Source organism: Triturus cristatus, chromosome 11 (assembly GCF_964204655.1).
Source record: "Triturus cristatus chromosome 11, aTriCri1.1, whole genome shotgun sequence".
Lineage (NCBI taxonomy): Eukaryota > Metazoa > Chordata > Amphibia > Caudata > Salamandridae > Triturus > Triturus cristatus.
The window spans coordinates 1,048,916,276-1,048,933,670 of NC_140594.1; the positions used below are offsets into that span (position 1 = coordinate 1,048,916,276).

At 41.3% G+C, this 17,395-nt stretch overlaps 1 protein-coding gene across 3 annotated transcripts in view; it reads right to left on the minus strand.

The window, feature by feature from the left end:
* The window catches only part of LOC146785927 (uncharacterized), a 671,075-nt gene that overhangs the window by 475,051 nt on the left and 178,629 nt on the right, over positions 1 to 17,395 (minus strand). For 2 of the 3 annotated variants that reach the window (XM_085635328.1, XM_085635327.1), the window contains exon 18: positions 13,849 to 13,941. The exons of the other annotated variant lie outside the window; for it this stretch is intronic. In XM_085635328.1, coding sequence (XP_085491454.1) covers positions 13,849 to 13,941 — 93 coding nt within the window. The remainder of the gene's footprint in view (positions 1 to 13,848; positions 13,942 to 17,395) is intronic. 3 annotated transcript variants of the gene reach the window in all.

Sequence of the window (17,395 nt, forward strand, 5' to 3'; positions counted from 1 at the left end):
GCCACTGTGCTGCTCTCTAGTACTCTGCATCATTCAGAAGCTGGGCAGCTCACCAGATTCAAAAATATTCTAGCCAGCTAATTAAGCATAACATAACACAACACGTGTACTTGTAAAGTGCACTTATCACCCATGGGTCTCAAGGCGCTAAATAACAGGTGTTTATTGTTACCCAACTCAGTGGTACTTATTTTACCGCCCTCAAAGGGATGAAAGGCTGAGTGGACCCGCCGGGATTTGAACCTGTGATCACAAGGTCGAATACAGGCCCCTGCAGTGGTCTTCCTTCTTTATGGCCCATAATTAACGCGTATTGATTTCACTTCCTCAATCATTAGTGGACCTACTTATTGTGAAGCGATTTCTACATGCAGTGATTCTCACATGGCGCTTCTTTACTTGTAGAATCCACTATACCTTAGTGGATCCTCTGAGCAACTACCTGGGTGGCTCACCCCTGGCACCCTTAATTTTTACCTACTTCCTACCTCTGGGTGAGACCCTACGCCATTTCCTGGACCCGTACACACACGTGCTTCCTCCACCCTCTCTCTCTGTCTCTCTCTTCCTCCACCCTCTCTCTCTCTCTCGCTACCTCTCTCTCTCTTCCTCCACCCTCTATCTCTCTCTACCTCTCTCTATCTCTACCTCTCTTCCTCCACCCTCTCTCTCTACCTCTCTCTACCTCTCTACCTCTCTCTCTCTACCTCTCTCCTCTCTCTCTCCCTCTCCCTCTCTCTCTCTCTCTCTCTCTCTACCTCTCTCTCAACCTCTCTACCTCTCTCTCTCTCTCTACCTCACTCTACCTCTCTACCTAGCTCTCTACCTCTCTCTACCTCTACCTCTCTCTCTCTCTACCTCTCTCTCTACCTCTACCTCTCGCTCTACATCTACCTCTCTCTACCTCTCTACCTTTCTCTCTACCTTTCTCTCTACCTCTCTCTTTACCTCTCTCTCTCTCTCTCTACCTCTCTCTACATACCTCTGTCTCTCTCTCTACACACACCTCTCTCTCTACCTTTAAGTGGCAGCCGGAGCCTGATAGCACTGCTTGTCCTTTAAAAAAAAAAAAAGCAGTGTCATAGCCAATAGGTCTCGCCTTTGGGGCCTTATACGTGTTTAACCATGCAACAGTTAATGTTGTTGTACCAAGGATATTGTGCTACATAACTAAAACTTATAGGGTCCCAAAAGCGAGACCTATTGGTTATGCCAATGTTTGTCTCTTTAGGGACCGAGGGATCCCCTACAAGGGCTAGGATGTACTTACCCTGCACCCTTTTAGGTTTCATTCTTAAAAAATGCAGGACAGGGGACCAAGTTCCCAGGTCCTGTATTGGCCGTCAGCAACATTTTTCTTCAAGGTGCTGGCAGCCAATCAAAGCCTTGCTAGATGGACCAAAGGTATAAAAGCTCCCTGAGCCAATTAGAAGGCTCTTTTTTTAAACTTGGTTTCAAGGGTCCCTTGCAAAAGACCCTTGAACCCAACCGCCCAGATATACAAATATTATTCAATCATAATTTTTCAAAAACTACTGAACAGATTCACACCAAAACACAATAAAAGCATGCTTTCTGCACCAAGATTGAGCTTCCTGCCATTTTTTTAATTTTATAATATTTTGATTGCCATTTATCAGTAAAGAACAACACAACATAAACCATAGTCGGGGGGCAGGAAGGAAAATACAAAAGAGAGCGGGATATTAGTGGGTGAGGTCCATCGAGGGGAGCCACAGGAATGCAATCAAGGGTTTACGAAGTGAAAGATCCTGTTCAATTTGAACTACAGTCAGTGAGAATAAGGTGCAGAGGCCAAAATTTAGACTCCGTAACACATGCGCACCACATATTTCGACTTATTATCATGCATAGTGTTCAATTGGCGTATGGGCCATGACACACCGGCAGTCTCACTGACACGTGAACAAGCCTGCTACACAATGTTACACTTGGTGCTATGGGACAGATAGTTGAGTGGCATCCTGGTAAGATTAATCCCCTGTTCAGTTTCACCCCCTACCGGTGAATTTGAGTCCCGTTGACAAAGAAAGGATAAGAAGAGTTCCGATATATATATATGGGATAGGAGCGTAATGGCATTAACTCCCAGTAGTTGCATTGATGCTCCTTACAATAAGTTACGTCACGCAGCCATGCCCGCGAGGTGGGGGGGGGCTTTCGACCACAAGACATGGCCACTCTATTTTTGGCTAAAAGTAATAAAGTGGTAGTGAGTCGGCAATGAGAGGCAGGTTTGTCGGAGATGTACCTCAACAGCCCTACCAAGGGAGTGTAGAAGGGTAAGTGCCCAGTGATTGTGTATATTATCTTGTATGCTTCCTACCAGAATGACGACACTCTCCGGCTTTGCCATGCAAGATGTATATAGGAGGCTTGAGGGGATTCGCAACAGAGGCAATAAGGGTCGGTGACATGTCCCATTTTAAACAGCTGCAGCGGGGTGCGATAAAGCTGATGAGAAATTTAAAGTGTATTAGGTGCTGCTTATAGTTTGAGGAAAGAGATTCTAGATGACCGCAACAAAACGCTCACTGCGTCTCTGTTGAGGGAGAGAGCTTCCTGCCAAATTGAATGCAATTCCATTCAGGAGTTTTTGCAGCAGTGCTTCTTAAAAAGTCTACAAAAAATGCCTGAGTATTTTGCATTTTGGGATCCCTTCTTTTTCTTAGCCACCGTGTGATGGATTAACCCAAACTTGCCAGGAAGGAGCTGAGGTAGATGAACTGGGTTTTTTATTTAATTTTCAGAAAAATTCGTCAAACTGCGCCAAAGTTATCAGCAAACCAAAAAGCACTCTGTCTATAGAAAAGCAGCCCTACTTTAGCTACCCAGAGGCAAATGCAACTTGGTGTTATATATGAATGTATATACTTTTAATTTAATATGTAAATAAATTTTTTCCTTTTTTCAGGAGACCTGTTGTTTTTAATTACTCCTAACCTCCCTTTACCACTACCCACCTTAAACTATAAAATAACCCTTTCCTTTAGCTATTCCCATCCCTGAACCCTAAAATTACCCTATCTTCCTTTACTGCTACCCATCCCTTAACTCTAAAATTACCCTTAGCTCATTTGCTACTGCCCACCCCTGAAACCTACAATTATCCTAGCCTACCTTGACTACTACCCACACTTAAACCCTAAAAACATCCTCACCTCCCTTTACCACTGCCCACCCTGAACCCTAATATTACCCTTGCCTCCCTTTACCACTACACATCCCTAAACACTGAGCATTACCCCTACTTAATCTAGAACTTACAAAGCATGAGAAAGGCATGCATGGTAAAGGCATCTGCATGGTAAAGGCATGCGTGGTTAATGCATGCGTGGAAAAGAGTGTGTGGTAAAGGATGTTTCCCCTCCCACACCCAGTAAAACCGAGTGAGGAAAAACCAAACAACTCCTTTTAAGGTGGTGCAAAGTAAGTCTATAGAATCATGTGTTCATTTGGCACCACCTGGGTTATAAATAATCAGGGTCAGACAGTCTTTCCCTTGCAAAAGGTGATATGTGTATTTTATATTGTTAAGCTCTTACTAACTACTTTTGAGTCACAGGCTTAAAGTTGATTAGTTTGTCTAAAGTGGAAAAGAACCCTGTATAGCTGGTGTCTCCCATAGCCTTGGTCATCAGAATTCATTTAGATTTCAGGAAGAAATCCATTGTTATCATTGCGGTAACAAAGGTGCTATGGGTCCTAATGCAAGTGAAACAAAATGACCACCCTTACCCCAGACTGGTAGTAAAAAAATACCTATGTGGAGGCACAGTGGGCCAGCTGCCACTGTACTTCCTGCACTATTGGTAGGTACAACCCTGCTCATACGTTTTATTAGGAGAGAAACCCACCAGCATAGATGCAACATTCCTAACTTGTGATTTTGGGTTTAGCTGGCACTGACTCCTGGATTAGGATATATTGACAAAAAAATGCACTATTCCTGCAAAGGGTTTACAGGCACCTACAGCACACACCGAGAACAGTACACAATGAAAATTATGGATAATTCCTGTCCTGAAAAAGCCAATATACAGTTTAATTTCTGCATTGACCTGCATATTTATGGTGTGATTCGTCCATAAATAAAACAATGGATTCTTATTTGCTCTAAGAATTATAAAAAATAGCTAAGAGATTGATAAGAGGCGCTGCCAGCCCAGTACAGCAACTCAATCATTTTTTAAAGCTTTATAGCCGACTGCAGAGGGCCATACTGGTTGTTAAAGTCCCTGAACCTGAGTTATAGGTCCGAGCCGCAAGGGTGTTTAATGAGGGAGACAGCCGTTAACAACTGATATACCCAGAGACAGTATTGCTTTAAGGCTATTTGAGCATTCCCCCACTGAGAGTAGAATGTTCTAATTTTAAAAGAGAAACAAAAAGACAGACATTGTAAAGTTTGAGCAGGAGACAAATATCAGCCATTATTACCCATCGTCCATGCTCCTCGTCCTAGTCCTTACACATTGAGGTGTCCCCGCCTCCCCACAGAATCACCAGCATGTTAAACTAATTTTGTAGTGACTTGTATTCCCATTTCAATATCCAACATCCCCTTATAGGAGTCTCTCCTTCCACTCTTATCCTCCTTTTTTGTTTTCTGTTGTACTACAGGACCATGATGCTATGTTGGAATTGTTTAAATGTTATATTTGAAATATAGTTTAAATTTGTGAACTCACTTGTTTTCCTCCCCTCTGCTGAGCTTGGCAGCATGTAAGATATTCTCATAATTAGTGTGCTCCCTGTTCATGAGCTCCCTGATATTGTTTCATGTTGGTCAGCGAGACAGGGAAGACCACACGGTGTCAGTACTGCTGCCCTGCTTGTTGGCCTGCTTGAGTGAATGAAGCCCGGCGGAGGTACTGCATTACTGTTTTTTTGAAGACCAATATCTCATGAGTTTTGTGATTTGTTTTCCCTAGCAGCAGGATAAAAACAGGAACTGGCTGCCTCTCTAGCATAACTACTTTCCTGTAAGGCATTATGGAGCAGGGGAAGGCTAAGAAAGAGGAAGAGGTATCTTATATAACGAGGGGAGATTTGGAGGCTCTTGTTAAGCAAGCTGTGGATATTGCACTAAAAGAGAAATGAACAAAAGTGTCCCTATTCCAAGATATATCTCGAACAATAAAAAGGTATGCCAAAGGCTTGTCTAACACTGTCTAGATTACTGAGAACACTGTAAGCTATCTGCTCAATTAAAGAGGCTTAATATCAAGCATGTCAAATTAAAAACTGGTCGTTTATTATAAATCATAAAATTGCTTAGCACCACACATTAAAAACATCTCTGAATACCTCCCTTAGTGGGTTACAATCTATAACCTGCTATCCAAGGGAATGGTCCAGTTGATTCTAAACACAAGGTTAAAAGTTGACACAGCGTTTCGGTGTTAAAAAGAAATTTTTCACCTTCTTCAGGACTAAAATCGTTTTTTCCAAATCTCATCTTTTATAATTGATAAACTTATGAATGGAGGATGACCTTTCCAAGAAGAAATGTAATTTTCAGCCCCCTGGCTCTATTGCCTTAATGATAATCAAGTTTTTCTACCTATGTTCCGTGAGAGCCACCATAATTGTTCTCTGTGCTGGAGAGTGAGATCCGCTTTAAATCATTAGGAATTTGTCTCTCTCGTAAGATTAGGTGGATGGAGGTAGTTGTAGTTCTATTCGATTTTCAACTTTTTATAAGAAACGCCGAAGTCTTGTCAACGTTTTCTTCCTTCTCAAGTTACCACACAACCGTTTTGGAAAAAAACGGCCTCCCTGCTCTCACGGAACGTCTTGGGCGGATCTCACTCTCCAGCACAGAGAACAATTACGGTGGCTCTCACGGAACATAGGTAGAAAAACTTGATTATCATTAAGGCAATAGAGCCAGGGGGCTGAAAATTACATTTCTTCTTGGAAAGGTCATCCTCCATTCATAAGTTTATCAATTATAAAAGATGAGATTTGGAAAAAACGATTTTTAGTCCTGAAGAAGGTGAAAAATTTATTTTTAACACCGAAACGCTGCGTCAACTTTTAACCTTGTGTTTAGAATGAACTGGACCATTCCCTTGGATAGCAGGTTATAGATTGTAACCCACTAAGGGAGGTATTCAGAGATGTTTTTAATGTGTGGTGCTAAGCAATTTTATGATTTATAATAAACGACCAGTTTTTAATTTGACATGCTTGATATTAAGCCTCTTTAATTGAGCAGATAGCTTACAGTGTTCTCAGTAATCTATACAGTGTTAGACAAGCCTTTGGCATACCTTTTTATTGTTCAAGATATATCTTGGAATAGGGACACTTTTGTTCATTTCTCCTGCATATACCCCCGTCCCTTTGTGTGGTGCACATTGGGGTAACTCCCCTCGTTTTTTGAACTTATTGCACTAAAAGAGCCTTCAGCTCAAAGGCTCAGAGAGGATTTGCATGAGGATGCAGATGCACCATTGAACCAGTTCCATGAGATGTTAGAACATATCAGACAAATCCTAGGTGTTATGCAATCTGCTCAGCAAGAGGATGAATTCTACTCCCTGTGCACTCCAGCGCCCAAAGACAACCTTCCGTTGCACCACGCGATAAGGGGTGCGTTGTCTAAAGAATGGAAAACTATTGCTAAAATGTCTATTCCTCATTTCTTCAATTCAAAATATTCAAGTGATGATTTTCCTGTGCATTTTCCTCAGATTCTGAAGTTACATGCCATTTTACCTTCCATAGCGCCAACTTCGAATCTGGCTTCAGAGGATGCTGTTCTCCTAGATGTAGCAGGCAGAAAAATAGAGGGCTTTCTGAAGAGGGTCTATGCAGCATCTAATTTTTCAACCAGCGTGAATAGGTATACTGCCTACACATCACAAGTTCTTCTTAAAGACTTTCAGTCTTGTTATGACTATCTAATTGAGGGTACAGATCACCTTCCTTACCTGGCCAACATGGAACTTTTGGCTACATTTTTATTGGGTTACACGTTTTATTCCTTGTGTTCCGCATAGTTCTTAGCTGGGGCAGCAATTCATGGATGAAGGTTGCTATGGATTACATCTTGGAAACTGGATAGGGATCAAATAACACTGGTCCAGATGTTGCCCTTCATGGGAACTAAATTATTTGTGAGGAACTAAATCATGGGAAGAAAAAGTCATTCTGGCAGAAAAAGTCCTTCGGAATGAGGAAGAAAGCAAATGTACCTTTCGTGCTGGGGCTGTGGCTTGGGGGGCTGCGTTTGTTGGAAAATCAGATGCAGTCCTCTCAGTCACAAAAACAATAGTGACTATTTCGACAGTGGTCAGCAAAGGTTAAGAATGTTGGGTTGTTACGCATCATAAAAAATAGATATCAAATTCCAATCAAGAACACTCCTTCAACTCCATGGTTCAGAAATACTGCTTTACCAAAATACAAGTTGAAGAGAACCTTCATGCTACAGAGAGCAAAAAAACTTCTTATCAAAGGTGCTGTGGTTTAGTACCTCCTGATCAATTAAATCATTCTTACTCAATGCTTTTCTTGGTGCTCAAGCAGGATAGAGCTTTTTATCCATTACTGAACCCAAAGGCCTTGAAAAAGTTCCTTGTCATAGATACTTTCAGAATGGTAACTCTACAAACCAACATTCCTTTACTTTCAGAAGGAGATTTCTTTATGACCCTGAATCTTCAGGTCACCTACTTTCATGTGCCAATTCACCAAAAGAACCAGTCCTTTCATTGGTTTGCTGTCCAAGATGAACATTACCAGTTTCAGGCTCTCCCATGTGGTTAGGTGACTACTCCGAGAATATTTGCAAAGGTACTGGCTCCTGTTATGTAGGGCTTACAATTGAAAGGAGTACCTATTTCTCCCTATCTTCACAACTTATTTTTATGTGCTACCTCCCTTTTTAAGGCACAGAAAAATATCAAAATAGTCTGTTCTACCTTCCGGAGTATGGGCCTCCTTGTAAATCACATGAAGTCGAGATCTAAACTGGCCAGGAAGTGACTTTCATAGTGGCTAAAATCAATACTTATGAGAGCCAGGTGTATCTTCTGCTGTGCAAGGTCACAACTCTCCAATCCAATTTGTCTCATCTACTGTCTCAGGATTAAGCAACAGCCAGAACTTGGTTGCTAGTCCAGGGGATCATGTTAGCCAATATGGTGGTTGTACTGTGGGCTTGTTTTCATCTTAAACCTTTGTCAAATCATCTCCTGAGCTACTGAGAGCCAGTATCTCCGGATTGTGATACCTTGATTCCAGTGATCTCTCAGGTGTCCAGAGATGTCTACTGGTGGTTGCTGGAGGAGAAGTTAATAAAGGGCATCTCTTTTAATCTTCCTCCTCCTCAGATATTGACGGATGCCAGTCTTTGGGATTTGGGAGCAGTCTACCAGCAACAGAAGAAGAATAGACAGTGGTCCAGGAAGGAGAAATGGCAATCATTCAACTGGAGGGAGCTTGCTGCACCATGGAAGGGAATCAAAGCAGTCCACTTTCAATTAGAAGGGGTGGATCTCATAAAGAGGATGGAGAAATAGGTGGTGAGACACTACCTCAATCACCAGGGGGCAACATAGAGCTGCAAGCTCAACATGGTCCCAGAAATGATTTTTTCCTGGGCAGAGATCCTGGTTGCCGTAGGGGCACTCAGCCACAGATTTCCATCCTCTGTGACATTGCACCTCTCTCCTTTCCATTTTTATCAGATTGGCTCTCGTTTTGGAGTTCAGACATGAAACCTCTTTGCATCCCCTCACAATGTGATGCTTTCCCACTTCTGCATGAAGTAGTGTGTCCATGCACCTCTGCACTGGACACATGGGTGATTACCTGGCCGAGTGAGATGCTATATGCATTTCCCCACTTTCCATTCCTCCTGAAGGTGCTTCAGAAGATTTGGAGAAGAGGTGATGCTTGTGGTCAAGGAGGCCTTGGTTTCATCACTTGATTCAGATGGTGAAAGAGGACCCGGTCCACCTTCCTCTGAATCTGGATTGGATTAAAGGGTTAGGTTGTTTGAAACAAGTTGCATGTGATATTCAAGCAACAAGAAAATCCTCTACGTTACGATCATATAGTCAACATTAAAGAGCTTTTACAAAGTGGTGTTCAGGGAAAGGATCTAAACCATGTTCTGTTAATCCTTTTAAAATTGTAGCGTTTTTGAGAGATGGCATTTTGATGGGGTTGGCCACAGCTACATTATCCTCTCAGTTGGCAGTAATAAGAACTTTCAGAGGTTCAGAAGAAGGCACAACTAACATAGTTCCTCTTGTTGCCCATTTTCTGAAGAGTTTTAGACTCAGGAAACTGGCAGTCCCTACTCTAATTTCTTCTTGGGATTTCTCTGGAGTTCTGAAGAGATTACAGGAGGTCCCATTCGAAATGGGACAGATGTCAAAATTGTCATGGTTGTCAGCCAAAGTTTGGGATAAGTAGGGTCTGTATTTCTCACCCTCATTACCAGGTCTTTCTAGACAAGGTTGTGATAAGACCAGATCCAAAGTTTGTGCCATAAATTTCCAATAGATTTCACCTATCTCACAAGATTGTTTTATCAGTGTTTGATTCTCTGGATAGTTCCCGATCTACTTTAGGTGTTTAAAGAGCTCTATTGACTTACACTGAGTCTTTCACATTCATCCGTTACTTATGGAGCGGCCAATAAAGGCAAAAAGGTCTCACATCCTACTCTTAGTAGATTGGTAAAACGGGCACTGATACATGGCTATGGATCAGCGAATGCAAAACCCTGCTGGACCCATCCCTGGTCACTTTTGTCAAACATTGTATATCCGACTTGAGTCACTCTGAGTACATTTTTGAATCAGTAGCCCTAGATTCAGAAATGCATTGAATTGTTTAAAAAAAATACATTTCTTTGTTCAGCATCACCTGTTTGTCGCTGAAAAGTTTTTTTTCTTGTTATATCCCCAATGTGTAAGGACTGGGATGAGAGGAACGTATGATGAGTAATGAATAATTAGTTACCGGTAATCTTCATAACCTAGATCCACATTCCTCCTCTTTTCACAGTCTAACTACCCTTCCTCTCTCCCTAGATTTGGCACCTCCAAATAATGCAGTGCTTGATATTGACAGGAGGATGTGAGGGGAAGGGGAGTTTTCTTTAGGGAGATCATAGAAATGGAAATGGGACTAAGGTAATATGAAGTGGTCGAACCTTATGGAAACTTATGGAGCAGCCAATAAAGGCAAAAAGCTCTCAACTCCTACTGTTAGTAGATGCGCAAAATAGGCCGTAAAACAGGGTTACAGATCAGTGAATGTAAAAGACCTGATGGGTGTACAGGGCCATTCCACCAGATTGGTTTTAGCTCCATGGGGAGAATATGGGGGTACATCCCTGCTGGTAATGTGTAGGGCTGCCACTTGGTTGAACCTCCTTACTTTTATCAAACATTATAGACTTGACTCGAATCATTCTGATTAGAAACATTTTGCTTCAGTAGTCTTTGATTCAGCAATGCATTGAATTGTTCTTTTTTGTTTTTAAAAAAAATCTTTGTTCAGCATCACTTATTTGTTGATTCAGAGTTATATCCTCAATGTCTAAAGTCTGGAAAAAGGAGGACTGATGATGGGCAATGAATAATTACTTACCAGTAATCTTCAATACCATGAATTATAGTGCTCCTCATTCCAGACCGGCTACCCTTCATCCCTCCCTGGATTTGGCACTTCCAAATATTAAATTACTTGATACTAACAGAAGGATGGGAAGGGAGGGGTGGCTCTTAGAAGGGGATCAGAGATATGGAAATGAGACTAAGGGAATACGAGTACCTTCACAATTAGTTTAACATATGTGTTGTTCTGTGGGAAGTCGAAAACACCTCAATGTATAATGACTGGGATGAAGAGAACTATGATTCTGGGTAATTAAAATTAGTGGTAAGCAATGTGTACATTACCCCTTATCCACTTAATTGTCTTCAATGGAGTGCCCAATAAACCAATATTCTAATAGGTTTTAAACCTAGAATTGATAGGTTAACTACACATAGAACTACTACAGATCTTGCCACTTTTCAAAAAGAGTGAATTTGCTGTACACATTCTTAGAAATTATCAGTGAGATTCCTTTTTTTGCATTTATTTATTAATTAAAGTAATGTGTATGTCTGAGAAGTACATCGATACCTCCTGTAACATCATTATGCTTACATTCCAAGGGTGGATTACATTTCGTGTTAGTTCTGTTGGCATTTTGCTAAATACCAGTGGCCATATTCAATGGGTCATTATCATTACAATGTTTTTGCTAATTCATTTCTTTGTATGTTATGTAGAGGAAGTGAATGTTGCGAGTGCAAACAAGGAAAAAAATCGAGATAGTTGGTGATATAGTCTTAGGAAGACAGATTTAAGGTCAAGCCTTTCATCTTTGAAAGAAATATGAAAAATATAAAAAAATATCCCAGAGCTTATTTAATTTCTTTGCTCACTGTCACTTAGGGGTCATTATGGGGCACAGCTGTGACCCCTGGCTTTCCCTTTGAGACCCTTGAGACTGCCTCAGAGTTTACAAAATCAGTGTGAGGTGAGGAACTCAGGGGAAGCTTGACATCAAGGATGTCATTTGGGGCTCCACTCTCCTTGTTTACTGCCAAATTTTGTATTGCACTAGGAATATCATATATTATATTATTCACTAACAGTGTAATAGGAAATTTGAGAACAATTAGTTGGAATGGTACCTTTCCTTTCAGCTGAGGTAAGTAAAAAATGGTTTTAAATGTCTGTTGTGTGCATGCTTGTAGGTGAGAGTGTGTTTATGTAAGAAAGTGTGTGTATGTCTGTGTATGTATGTTTAAGAATGTATGTGTGATTGAAAGTGAGTGAGACTCAGTGACAGTTAATGAGTGATAATGTGTGAGATTGAGTGTCAGTATGAGTGAATCAGTGTTCATAAAACTGAGTGAGAGTAAGAGTGACTGCAAGTGAGTGAGTAAGAATGAATGAGTGTGAGGCAGCATGAGAATCACTGTGATTGACAATGAGTGAGAGTAACAGTGAATGAGTGAGAAAAATGTTAGAGTGAGTTCAATGAGTGTGAGTGAAAAAGTATGATTGAGTCAGAGTAAGAGTGAATTTGAGTGAATGAGGGTATATGAAAGTCAGCATGATATGTGGCAATGAGTGAGAATTATGGAGTGAGTGCAAGAGAGTGTGTGAGTTCATGTTAGTGAGAATGAATAGCTGAGTGTGAGTGAGAATGAGTGTTGAGTGTGTGAATGTAAGTGAACATGAGTGAGAATGTGGTATTAGACTCGTGTGCCTGTTACTTGCCCTAGCATATTGAAGGTAATTCTTGTTGTAAGGAGCCAGCATGGCAAAGTAGTGGCTTTAGCATGACAGGCATCTGTGATAAAAACACTGGCACACTGGAGGTGATTCTTGGCATAAAGATAACACACTGGCAGTGGCATACTGGAGGTAATTGGTACTGGAAGCAGTTCTCTGGATAATGGTAAAACACTGACACTGGCATATTTGAGGAACGTTTTGGCATAGAGGAACCCATGGAAAAATGCTGGCACTAGCACATTGGAGGTAATTATTGTCATGAGGGAGGTTAACAGTGGCATATTAAAGGAGGAAATGTCAAAATGCTTGCCCTGTCACACTATGGTAACTTTCAATGTAAGTTTACTGGTAGTATTAATGGCAAATTTCTGGCTCCGGAACACTGTATGTAATTTTTGAACTAAGGGCACTCCTAACAAAATGCTAGCCCTGGCACAATGGAGGTCTTCTTTTGGCATATGGTGGTTCCCATAGCATATTTTGAAAAAATGCGGTCAGCTCCTGGGGTGTGTTAGGTTTCACGTCCTTTCAAAACCTGTAGCTTTTTAACAAATTTAGGTGAAAGTTGTGCTTTAAAATGCACTACTTGACCCCATATTTTTCAAACTTTTCTCTGTGGCAGGACTCTTGAACCCTCTTAGAAGAGAACTGGCTCACTTGCTTAAGTCATTTGGCACAAGTCAGGGCTAGTATTATGTCCCAGAACTTTCATAGATCATGTCAGTGCCCTAACATAGATGGTATCTAAAATAGTCATGTGTCTGTGTTGTGTTGTTATATTATGTATGCAGTTATTATAGAACATCAGCAATGTCACTTATTGTGATGTCATCAGAGTTACGGTCATGTGATACGACCTCCTGGGAGAGTGCAAGGTCAAAGGTCATATGATGTCACCACCAGTGATGCCACTAAGGTCAAAGGGCGCGTGATGTCACTTTCATTACTCTTGGCATTTTCCCAGTGCAAGTTAAATGCTGGGTCTGACACACAAGTGTGCTACACCAATCACCCATACCAAATGCACAAATGCTGGCTTTAGATCTGGAAATGTAAGCATACAATACTACATTTACACCAGCTAGTGGTTTCACCCTCCTCCCACATCCATACACTATGAGGGTTGTTTTATTGGCTGGGAAGTAAAACAAGCGAGTTTGATAGTTTTCAATGTTTCAGACCCAATAACATAACATGTCCCAAGGATATGCAATGATCTTTTAGTAGATGAGAGGTTTGGTCTTTTGTTATTTGTTCTCCAACTTGATAGATTGCTGAAGAATCAATAGATTATCAAAAATAAATTTTTGTTGGCACAATGTCATTAAAAACTGATAAAGTAAAAGAACCAGAGTTCAACATCCGTCCCACAGCATGCACCGGTCACTCACACATCATCTTCTCTGGGGAGCAAAGTTTTGATTCTTCACAAAATGTCCTGAGTACATTATTATTTCAGGGTGGATGCTAAACATTTGCAAGAGAAGGTTTATACTATACCTGAACAATAGTCTCTGAGCAGTTGACTTTAAGAGGATCCACTTTTTTAAGCCAAGGTACAACAACAATTTCTGCCTGGCAGCGTTTGAAGTCCTGTTAAAAACAAACAGATTTGCTTTTTTATTTTGGTTCACACAGGCCCCAGCAGGTACCCCATGGTAACTTTTAAGAATTGATGTCAATTCGTATTTACATAGATGAGATGCAATAATTATGTGGTGCATGCAATGGTACAAGATGGGGTGGTGGTGATAGTACATTGAAAACAGGGTTGTTTTTCATACTTATGATCCGCCGCCCTGAGGAACATTCCCTCTGATGATTGACAAATGGTTTATACTGGATCAAGTTGGTGGCCTAAGGCTTTTTAGCATTAGTATGCATTGCAGTGTCTAAATCACCACACAATCCCTTAGCAACCACCTGCTAGAAGTCAACTGGAAAATATATCACAGTTGGCTGTGTCAAAGGACTAATTGAATACATGGAGTCTGAACCACTGTCTAGTCAAAAAGAGCTATCATGGTGTGCCTTTTTGATTGGATTTAACATCAACAAATTAATACACTATTCTTTGTTACTTTACAGTTATCAAATGTCCCTGAGTTAATTTCGCCATGGTAGACGCCTGTTAAAATATGATTATATAATTAGAAAAGCTGGCTAGTGTTATATCATAGGCGATAAAGTACTGTGGTTAAGTAACATGTTACAGTAACTAGTTACTTGTAATTTCATTACATTCCCTGTCTACTTCACAGTATTAAATACGTTCTTGTATGTAATGTAGAGGTTCTGGTCAGAAAATGCCCTCCACATATTGGAGACAACACCCAGCACCTTGGTGACATTGATTATGTCATTAACAAAGATGGACACCAGCTCTAAGGGTCTGTCTTGGGAAATTACGTAAGTGCCAACAGGCCACCATAGAGGCAGGGTACACTTCAGAAGAAAAAATGCAGCCATTCAGGTGGAAGGATTTTAAAATTTGCCACGCGCAGAACGACAAACCACCCCGCCTCCTTCCTTTTTCTGTTGCTCTCAGTGTTCCTGGAGCTTCAGAAGGTGTGAGGGATAATTCTACTCAGCTTGCGTATCCCTTGTCTCTGCCAATCGAAGATAAACAGTTTGGTAGAGCCCAAGGAAAAGGAGTCTGATGCTGCCCACTTTCCCACCTCTTACTGTGAAATTAGGTCCAAATACACACCAAGAGCTGTGAAAGGCCCCCAAACCTCAGAGGCATGAGAGGTTGTAAACCCCCTGTGACTTTCAGGAGATATTTCGCACCCCTGAGATGGAATGTTCTCAATGACTTATACCATCTATTGAAGGCCCTTTCCCTTGTTGTAGGTCTTCATCTTCAACCCAGGCATATAACCCTGGAGCAGGTCTCTAATGACCAGTTTAGCCTGCCCTGGAAAGCTACAAGGCTATATTAAAACATTAGAATGTTGAGAGTTCCATAGAACATAATTTAAAGGCAGGGTCAAAACACATATGCGCACTTAGGGAATGGAAGTGCACGTAGCACTCCTCCTCCCCCCTCCTTAGCCTCGGCCCCGCCCCTACCAACACCGCTGGCTAAGAGCCGGCAAATATAAATTAAAACAATGCAAGAACATTGTTTTAATTTACATTTACTGACTCTGAGCCAGGCAGTGAGGCGATGCTCCTCCGCCATTGCGGAGTAGCTGCCACTGGTTGTCAAGTGTATACTTCCAACAACTGTAAGAGTGCTGGTGGCGCGGTGGGGTAATCAATGCAGAGGCCGGCATATTGCACCCTCTTTAAGTTTCCTACTGAGACAAGTGCTCAGAAAAAAGCCTGTATTTATTTTGTTTGCAGGTTCCTTTTGGGAAAAATCTAATAACTCTATTAGGTCCATCACAGACACTTTTCATTCTATTGAGACCGGAGAGAGAGGGTATAAAAGGGGTAATTGGAAATTCAGAATGCCCTCGCATTGACGACAATGTCTTCTATGGGTTGCCACCTTTCCAAAAGAAAAAATACTTACATTTGTCCATGTTTTCAGAGTCTGCAAAGGCCCGGCGGTATAGTTATCAGGCATGTATCATTATGGCAGCTCTAAAGCACATTTTAAAGTGTTTTCTGCTTTTATTTTCTATTTTAAGAATGTACTGATAAGAGGGAATAACACCAGCGAGCTCCTCCTTCCCTTCCCATATTCTCCCTTTGTCTTGTTTTTTAATTTGTGCTGTTTTTGCAGTTTTATATAGCATTAACTTGACCATAAAGTATGGGAGCGCTTTACATGAGCACCAGATATATTCCTAAGTAAACATTGACATTTGTTTTGGCATCGGGGGATAAAGGGCCTTATTTATATGTTGATGGCATGTGTTTACTCCATCACAATGGTGGCAGAGTATACACATGCCCAACATATTTCCCTGCCCAATTTTATTGTGGGCGGACCTTAGGTTTGGCTACAGCGATGACTACTCCATTACCGCCATAGCCAAACCTCTCCAACAGCTTGACAGAGTAAGGGCCGTCAGAGAAATGACTAACTGGCACATGCATCAACAATGCCATTTGCGATTCCTTGATAGCGAAAAATAAGGATTCGCTAATAAGGTATAGCAAAAGGCTATGCATGTAGAAATCGCTTACAAAATAGCGATTTCTAAACATTTCTTAATTGCTACTCGCAAATTGCGAGTAGCAATTAAGGAATACCTCCCCATTGATTCCTATGGGCCTAGAGGCCCATAGGAATGAATGGGAAGACTTTCTCAATTTGCTAATCTCAATTTGAGAATCGCAAATTGCTTATGCTATTTCAAGGGTGCCAGGGCGTCAAAAAGACACCCTGTTGCACCCCTGAAATCTGCATATGAATACATCTTGCACACACACATGCCCCAGGGGCATGTGTGTGTGTAAAATGGAACTTTGGAAAATGCACTTTAGTGCATTTTTCAAAGTTTTTGCAAATTACCATGAAGTTCAACTTCATGGTAATTTGCTCCCCCTATTAGCGAAATCGCTAATTTTTAAACTTTTATGCATTGCATTTAAGGAATCTCTATTTGGGATTCCTTAAATGCAATAGCAATTTAAGGAATCGCAATTTAGAGATTCCTTAAATTGCGATTTTTGCTTTTGGGATGATGCATCCCAAATGTAAAAATCCCAGTCGCAAAGGGGCAGATTCTGAGAATCTGCCCGTTTGCGACTGGCTTTTGCTTTGATGCATGTGGGCCTATATGTCCAGACACCCATACAGAATGGGTGGACATGTACCAATGTTTAGGCACGTGTAGTGTTCTGCTGGACACATCATGAGCCTGCCCCTACCCAGGAGCTGTACCTAGCTATCCCACACCCATCCATCACAGGCATCACCAATCAAAGGACGCTCTTAATAAAAACGCTCTGGAGCACAAGACTGGGGCAGTTGCACCCGTACACTACTGGTGTCCCTGACAATTTATTTATTAGCATGTGGACCTTGAACCCACTACATAACAGAATGCTTACTGACACTTGAGAGAGACATACTACCCAGAAAGATATC